Here is an 8,777-nt window from a genome sequence, read left to right on the forward strand (position 1 = left end):
TACACCCCAATTTCTTTATCCTTGGCTCCTGTTGATGGGCATGTAGGTTGCTTCCAGCTGTTAGCCATAATGAGTAATGCTGTCTTGGACATCCTAAGTGTCTTTGTTGCATATATACCTAGGAATGCAATTGCTGGGCCACAGGGCAGGCGTATGTTCACCTTTAGCAAATGGCACCAAAAGGTTTTCTAAAATGATCACCCCAGTTTACATGTCTAGCAGCATTATATGAGAGTTCCAATTGTTCTATAACCTTGCCAACACTTATTCTTTTATCTGTTTTAATTTTAGTCATTTTGGTGAATTCATAACACATTCTAAATACTTTGATTCGGTTATTTTACTTTGACATAATGGTTATGTGTGTCCGTATCAGTGGCTTTCAAACTTTTTGCTCATGACCTACTTGACAATGCATTTACATTTTATCTGGTGACAGCACACATATGTTAATACATTCAGAGATATATGTTTTGATATATTTATATATGTTGTATATATGTATATGTATTTATTATATGTATGTATGTATGTGTGTCTGTGGATAGAGAAAGAGAACAAAGTTTCACAACTTACCACTTTCTTACTACATTCTGTGCTCTCTGAAATTTTCTATTCTCTTCTAGTCAAGTCTTTTTCATGAGAGAGAGACAGAGAAACAGACCAACAGAGAGTACTAGCTGAAAGTAACTAGATTGACCCCTCATTCTCTTTTCTGAACTGTGTACAGGGCCTTGCACACCAAACAGGTCTAAGCTGCCCTCAGGGGAGCCCTGGGCATCCAAACTCCCTGACACTAGCTTAGGGCTCAGGGACCAGGACTTAATCAGACATAACACATACCCTGGGCAGCCATGTGCAGAGAAGTTGAGTGCAAATCACACCCAAGTGAGAGAGTCAGGAATCATAAACAAAAGAGCCAAACCATCCCGAGACATAAGAGACAAGTTTAAGCCTGGGAATAGCAGAGGGAACCATTAGGTAAGGACCCAGATGGATGGGCAATGCTTCTAAGATTTTTCCATAAATTGAGTTTACTGTGTGGAACTCCTTGGTGCCAGGGTGAGTTCACCACTCTCATGGTTTGAGGTGAACAGGTGCTCAGCAAATGTTTATTAGATCAACAGGTTGGGTGGGAGAGGTTTGAAGTTCCTTTGAATACTGATTTCTAGGTTTCTAAGCTGCATGTGATCCTATGACAGATCCATTCACAGGTAACCCTGAGAGGAGGATTTTTAGTTTGCAAAGAGTCAGGGCAACCGTTTTTGTGGCAGCTCTTTGGGCATATGCAACCCTGGCAACTGGCTATGGAGTGAACTTAATGCATGGCATTTGATTTATCTGCAGATCCAACAACTTCTACTTGTCAATGCTCCTGTTCATGCTGTTTCTGTGCATGCTGCCAACTATTTTTGCTATTGTCCGATACAAGCCATCTCTAAACTGTGGGCCATTCAGGTAAGTTTCGTTCCCAGCTCTGCCCAAAGCGACTGACAGCTATAGGGGAATTAAATCATATTGAACTGAATTGTCCTCCCGGCTGACAGAGCAGGTAAACAGGATAAAAAGATTGCAAACCCACATGTTTTACATTCAAGACCAGTTCTCTTTCCTTAATAGCAGGCTACCTTTAGTATAATCATCTCTGTGCTCATGTTAAAAAATATAATCCTTTTAAAGTGAAAAAGAAAACCAGCATGGCTCTGTGCTAGAGGACATTCTACCTGGTCAGAACACAAAATGGTTTTATTAAAACACAGTGCACAGCATTTTTTTTTCTATATTATCCAGCTGTATTCAAGCAAAACCCTCTAGCATCTTCATCTAGCATTCAAGTCAGCTTGGACACATGTATGTAATATTTAGTCTACCTTAGTGTACATGATTAGAACACACACATACATGCAATGTGATTAATGACTCCATCTTCCATCCTCCGTATTAATTAGTATGAAATCATTTGAGGAATGTTATGAATTGGCTTCCAGGCATCCAGCCATTTTCTGATGTCTTGCAGCATCTTTCTGCCAAGAGCAATAAAATCTGGAGTTATGTGTTTCTTTCTCACAGTGGACAAGAGAAAATTTATGACATTGTGTCAGAAACGATTGAGAAAGACTTTCCCGTGTGGTTTGGCTCCGTGGTTGGGCACATCAGTAGCCCCGTGGTCATCCTGCCCGGGGTACTCCTGCTTTTGTGAGTACCACACCTGCCAGCTTTGGAGGGACTTCTGTGTGTTTGGCCAACAAGAAAACGCTGCTTTCCAATAATTACATAAAATTTATTAGTTCATTCAAAAATCACTTAGGCTGAGAGCCTGATGATCTCAACAGGGACTCTGAGTCATACACCAGAGTCACATGAGGCAGTGTGCCATGGAGACACAGCCACTGGGTCTCAGCGAAGGGCTGTGAGGGAGCACTCCATTGCTGTCGAGGTGGTTATTGATCCATCAACACCATTTGGTCAATTACTGTGATCACTAGAATGGGGCTGAATGCCATTATTATCATCATCTCATTTTCCAGAAATTTAAATAATCCCGAAAAGGAATTTCACAACTCGGCTGAGTAGCTTTGGCTTGTTTTGGTTTAAAGGAAAAAAATAAAAGTGAGTGGATCCTGTACTCTTAGCTTGATAGACTGCAAAACTTCTCCCCTATTTTCAGGTCTTCCCTATTGCTATCACTAGCACAGAATTCCAGGTCAATGAGGGTGCTGTGGAAAGCCAGGAAAAGAAAACAAAAGCGGCCCCTTCCCAGTGCTCACTGACTTGAGAATTTGCTGATACATTTTGTCCTTAGTGGAGGGTCAGTGGGTAGCCCACATCTGGCCTGGGAGCCTCTCATTCCTGCCAACTATCTGTAGGGAATGTGGTCTGAAAAGCAGAAAGCGAGTTGTAGTTCACTCACTGTCCTGTGTTGTTCTGTCCCAGCATGCTCATCTATTATCTCCAGAGCATCGCACGGTCGCTAAAGCTCAGCAACCACCAGCTCAAAATGCAGATCCAAAATGCAAGTATTTAATGAACTTTGCTATTATGAATGTGTGTCAACCACATGACTGATGTCCCACCAGCATGGAAATACAAGTGAGGTCACATCTTCAAGGTTCTGTGACTCTTGGCCACCCACTAAGGTGCAAGGCCACCAATCCCCAGATGTCCAACAGTTATTTCTAAGACTACCCAAGGATGGCTCACCTTTGCTAGGAAGAAGCCTGCTCCTGTTTTTCTTCCTTCTCAAGGGAACTTGCTGCTGCCTCAAGCCTTTCAGTGCCCTCCTGTGACCACACCAAGCCCTCAGTGTGCCGGGCACTTCTGCGAGCTCTGGTAGATTGGCAAGGGAGAGAAAGGGCCCCTTCCCAATCCTTGTCAACTTGGGCATCTGAGCCCAGCAGCACTGTTTGTCCCTAAAGCCTCACCTCTTTCATATCCTTTCATTGCGGCTGTCATTACCTTCTCTCCGCGGGGCTCAAACCCTCTCTCTCAGAGCAGTCCCAGGGAAACACACATTCCCAAAACTTCCACAATTTCTCTTCCTCCACATACCCCAGGTGTTCCCTTAGTGCCCTGGGTCCTCCAGACCCCCAGGGGGGATCCCAGGACTGGGATGAGGCCAGTGAGGCTCCCAAAGCACCACATTTAAGGAGGCTCTGTAAGTGTAATGCTGACTCTGTCCTTTCACAGCCCTGAAAATAAGTACCTCATGAAATTTGGCGCCCCAGATGCCTCCCTGACCTCACCCATGCAAAAATACTCCTTCCACTTCTATCAGGAAAAAAACAAAAAACAAAAACCAAAAAAACCTCCCATGAACTGATCAATTCATGCAAAGAAACACAAATTCGCTTCTAATTTGAAATTCATTTGGAGTTACAAAGGCCGTTTTGGTGGAAACATACATCTCCAGTGTTGTTGATCTATATTTTTTTCTTTGTGATTCAGGCAAACTATTACGGGCAGAATCTAAACATGGTCTATTAATTAGCTGTCCCTAAATAAAATTGGCTAGGCACAAAACTTCAGCTCTCAGGTATCTGCATTTATTCACTCAAATAACAGGCCCGAGCCCAGAGCATACTGTCCACAGGGGGCAATAGTAGTACAGTCATGGTCCAAGGTAAGAAGTATGGCATGTAAATCTTTTTTTCTTCCCCCAGGAATAATATTTGTTACTACTTCCTGCTAAAGCCAAAACAAACATGCATATCATTTGCATTTTAGGCAAGATCAGAGGATAAGAAAAAGGTTGCCCAGATGGTAGAAGGTAAGTATTTCTGTTTCTTTTTTTTGTTTGTTTTGTTTTGAGGCAGAGTCTTGCCCTGTCGCCCAGGCTGGAGTGCAGTGGTGTGATCTCGGCTCACTGCAACCTCCATCTTCCAGGTTCAAGTGATTCTCTTGCCTCAGCCTCCTGAGTAGCTGGCATTACAGGTGCATGCCATCATGCCCGGCTAATTTTTATATTTTCACCATAGTTGGTCAGGCTGGTCTCAAACTCCTGACCTCGTGATCCACCCACCTTGGCCTTCCAAAGTGCTGGGGTTACAGGTGTGAGCCACCGTGCCTGTCCTAATTTATTTTTTTTAAATGCAGAGATCTGCTGTCTCAGTTAGTGGGCATTTAAAAATATAGCCATTTAAGGTAGTTTGCGGTATACTACCAATAAAAATTCCTGATAACCTGTGGTTTTTCACAAGTAACTAGGCACAATAAAATAAAGTCTAGGGATATAAATGTTGTTCTAAATCTTCAATTTTTATATCATATCTAGGCCCATGAATAATCCCAAAACATGTGTAAAACCAGAAGGAAGTATTGAAGTAGGAGAGGAAAATCAGCACATTCATGTGGATGAAAACCCGAAGAATCTCTTTGGTTCACTTTTGTGTACTTTCTCTCCGTGGCCCATCTCTTCCTTGCAATGTTCCCTCTCAGGTCCCTTCCCTGAGCCTCCTTACGTTCTGTCCTGTCCCTGCAGAGCAGGGAGAATGGAAGCATGTGGCGTACAAGTGTGCTGTGGCCTGAAGGGAAGAAAGTGGGCAAGGGCAGCTCGAAGGAGATGAATCTGTTTCTCAGGACCACTAACAGAGTGCTGTGAGCCAGAAGGCTTATTGGGCACCATTAGTAACATGGCACAGCGTACATGAATGAGAATGGGACCCAGAAGGGCTCTAGGGGCTAGCTCACACAGCTGTTGCAATACTTCACTAATTGGAAGGGACCTATTCCTCTCCAGAAAAATGCCTGAGCAAGAGCCCTAAGGCCTAAGGATTATGCTTGCTTGCTCCATCAGCTTTTCAGAGAGAAGCCTACAATTGATAATGATTACTGAAAGTGGCTGTGGCTCACGCCATAAAATGCCTCTCTAATTGTCATCACTTATTTGCCCATTAAGCATAATTAAAATTAGTTCAGGTCACCTTCAAAAGCCAGAACCCACATAGACTGTTTCAGGATAACAATAGCATTGTCTGGTGTTCATTTTTCAGCTCAAGACCACATCTTTTTTCAGAATGCATGTGAACTGTTTCCAAAGAATCGTAATTGTTGTGTAAGCTTTATTATCTCCATTGAATAGATAAGGAACTGGAGCCCCATATCTGTTAAGTACTTGCTTTGCCTCATGGGAGCATCAGATGGAGCACTATAAAGCCCTGTGTTCACTTGATTCCTCCTACACTCCCAGCTCCAACTTTCAGGGATGAAATCATTTGAATTACAGAATGTTTGTTGCCCGCTGGTTAGGTGTATTTGTAAGTGAACTCAATTGTTTGTGGACCAACTCTTGGATGTCATAAAACTCTTGCAACTCACCTCACCTGAAGGTGTCACCTGCTCAGTGACACCTGTCTTCTCACAATGCCTCCCTCTCCCTGCAGCCCGAATCCAGACCCAGGAAGAAAGCACCAAGAAGCTTCCAAACAACAGTGATCTTACCAGCCAGCTGTCCTCAGCGCACTCGGGCACACCCCAAAACAACGGCAACGTGGTCCATTTTGACTCAGGGAGCAGCAAGGGTGGCAGGATAGAGACAGTCGCACAGTCCATGCCCCAGAGCCCCAGGCCAGGGGACAGGGCTCCTAGCTCACCTCTCCCTGGGGTCTCCAAATCCAGGCTAGAGCATGAAACTAACAGGTGAGGCTCCACTGCAGCACAGATGAAAACCTGGAAAGTGAGAGGTCTGAAGGCCTCAGCAGCTTCAGGAGGCCAAGGCCATTAAATTCTAATTCTCCCAGAAGACATGGGGTCAGGAGACTGTGACAGCTGGTACTGAGAAGAAATGGAGGCGGGCTGGGGGTGTCAAAGTTTATCAAACAGGACAAATTCTTCCTCCTAGGTTATCTGCCATTTAACTTGTAAGCAAACCTTCTAGTCAACCTAGGATAAACATTTGTCTAGGCTAAGAAAATAACTGTTTATTTTTTAGTTCCACACTGGTCATATTATTGGCAAGATCTTCCATATTTTAGCTCTAGTCTGGTCAAGTTATTGGCAAGACCATTTATGCATTCCATGGGGTCAACGAAAGCAGTAGATCCCTTCCTACTTTAATGGAGGTAGGACCCCTGGAAAGATGAAGGGGATAGACCTGCAGTGGCCCAAATTCATTTGATCTGAATGTAGCACAGCGAAAGCAATATAGATAAAATACAGGGGCTCTCTTTTTTAAAGATAATGACTAAGTTAGCAAAGAACTTGAAGTCTTCTTATATAAGGAGTTGTCTGCATGTCTCTGTGGGTTCTTGACAAGGAGAAAGGGTTCAAACACTCCTTGGGAGGCCACCACTGGTCAAGCCACAGCCACCATACAGATCAAGTCTTTATGAGGAAGAACTTCTTTTTTTTTTTTTTTTTTTTTTTTTGAGAGATAGTTTCGCTCTTGTCACCCAGGTTGGAGTGCAGTGGTGCAATCTCGGCTCACTGCAACCTCCACCTCCCAGGTTCAAGCAATTCTCCTGCCTCAGCCTCCCAAGTAGCTGGGATTACAGGCACCTCCCGGCTATTTTTTGTATTTTCAATAGAGACCGGGTTTCACCACCTTGACCAGGCTGGTCTCTAACTCCTGACCTTAAGTGATCCACCTGCCTTGGCCTCCCAAAGTGCTGGGATTGCAAGTGTGAACCACTGTACCTGGCCAGGGAAAAACTGTTTAATATGTACAACTCCCCTCCAGCCACCCGTGGAAACTCAGAGAAGTGCTTGAAAAGTCAGACAGCTGCTTAGCAGAAAGGATGAGAAACTGTGTTCCTAACATGTGCTTCACAGACACTAGTCCCACTATGTGCCTCCTGACACAAAGAGGGCTCTGTGATGAAATACACTAGCACAGTACCCCTCGCTCTGCACTCCCTCGCTCTGCACTCTTCATGGAGACTCACGTGTACATCACTGATTTAGGGTTCTGAAAATGCCAGTAGTAAACAAAACTGTTTAGCCCAGTCCCCCAAATGTCTCTGTGCTCACAATCCACAGAACACCCACTATCCAGTTGGAACCAGCCTCAGTGAAAATGCTCAGAGAACCGCTGACAGCTCACAGTCCTCAGGTGTGGGGCTCTGAGACCACCAAAGCCACAGCTACTTAACCGCCCCTGTCTTACAGGTATCTGCATGGTCTGTGTGCAAGCACCAGCGACCTTCACAGGAACAGATCGCGCATACCTGTGACATTTACAAAGCACATCGAAGATGTACACTCAGAACCTCTTTTCCGAAAAGACTTTCAGCAAATGAACCCACCTCACCGTGGACCAGAGGCCTCGACTTTGGTGACACAGGGTCCCAAGCCCCACACCCCCAGATACTATGTCATTAATGAACATGACTCTTACAAGAAAAAACATCTAAATGTCTGGCCAGAAAGACATTTCAAGATAGAGGCTTCAGGTGACATTGTGGAGCTGTACCCTAGGAACGTGCAACAATATGCATCCTGGGTCCCCCGCCAGCCTCCCTCCCCACAGCTGAGTGAAGAAGAGGAGGAGACGCCAAGGAGAGATTGGATCAAACAGTCTCTTCCCCCACGCTCTCTGATAGACCTCCGTCAGTCTCCTCATTTTTATATTGGGGAGAGGTCCGAAAGTCAGAACCTGGCTCCCAAGCACCAGGGGAGGGTGCACTACAAGTTGTGGAAGGAAGATTTCGAGGGTCACCTTGAGAGGCCAGCCTATGTGCCCAAAAAGCCACGATCCCGGAAATTCCAATACCCACAGCCTCCTCTGAAGCCCAGAGGGAAGCCCAGGTTTGAGCCATCCCTCACAGAATCTGACTCCATGTCGGCAGCATCCAGCAGTGACCAGCAGAACAGCAGTGCTGACCAGTACCTGCAGGTCACCCACAGCCAGGGCAGGTTCCCGAGGTCCGTGGGCCAGCCCAGCAGGAGGAAGGTCAAGTCGGGGCAGGAGCTGACCATGGATCTGGATGACTTGATTTGTTCAAATGTCTAGGCTTCCTCCAGTGTCCCGTTCCTAGAGGTCAGGCCCCTATTGGAGTGCTGGGCCAGCACATGGCATCTCCCTTTCTGGAAAAAGAGGTGAACACGTGTGTTAGAGACCTGAGGGGCATGGCCAGCCGCTGCTAGCTGAGGCTCTGAGGCTGACAGGGCTACAGGTACCTATTCTACAGCTACTGTTAGCCAAATGTATCCGAGTTAGGTGGTACCAAAGTATGTTACCAGCAGCGAATCATTACGTGTCTGCAGCAACCTCAATACTTGCCTCCTCAGAAGAATTTGGCAGAGGGGCACAAGACAGAAGGAGAGACTGAGGCAACTTTTAG

At 45.4% G+C, this 8,777-nt stretch overlaps 1 protein-coding gene across 1 annotated transcript in view; it reads left to right on the forward strand.

Moving 5' to 3' along the window:
- TMC3 (transmembrane channel like 3) overlaps positions 1-8,446 on the forward strand; it is a 41,260-nt gene extending 32,814 nt beyond the window's left edge. The window contains exons 17-22 of the mRNA XM_021940824.2: positions 1,348-1,458; positions 2,071-2,196; positions 2,935-3,013; positions 4,225-4,267; positions 5,880-6,135; positions 7,603-8,446. Coding sequence (XP_021796516.2) covers positions 1,348-1,458; positions 2,071-2,196; positions 2,935-3,013; positions 4,225-4,267; positions 5,880-6,135; positions 7,603-8,446 — 1,459 coding nt within the window. The remainder of the gene's footprint in view (positions 1-1,347; positions 1,459-2,070; positions 2,197-2,934; positions 3,014-4,224; positions 4,268-5,879; positions 6,136-7,602) is intronic.
- Positions 8,447-8,777: the final 331 nt, after the last annotated feature.

This window comes from Papio anubis, chromosome 7, assembly GCF_008728515.1.
Source record: "Papio anubis isolate 15944 chromosome 7, Panubis1.0, whole genome shotgun sequence".
In the NCBI taxonomy this organism is placed as follows: domain Eukaryota; kingdom Metazoa; phylum Chordata; class Mammalia; order Primates; family Cercopithecidae; genus Papio; species Papio anubis.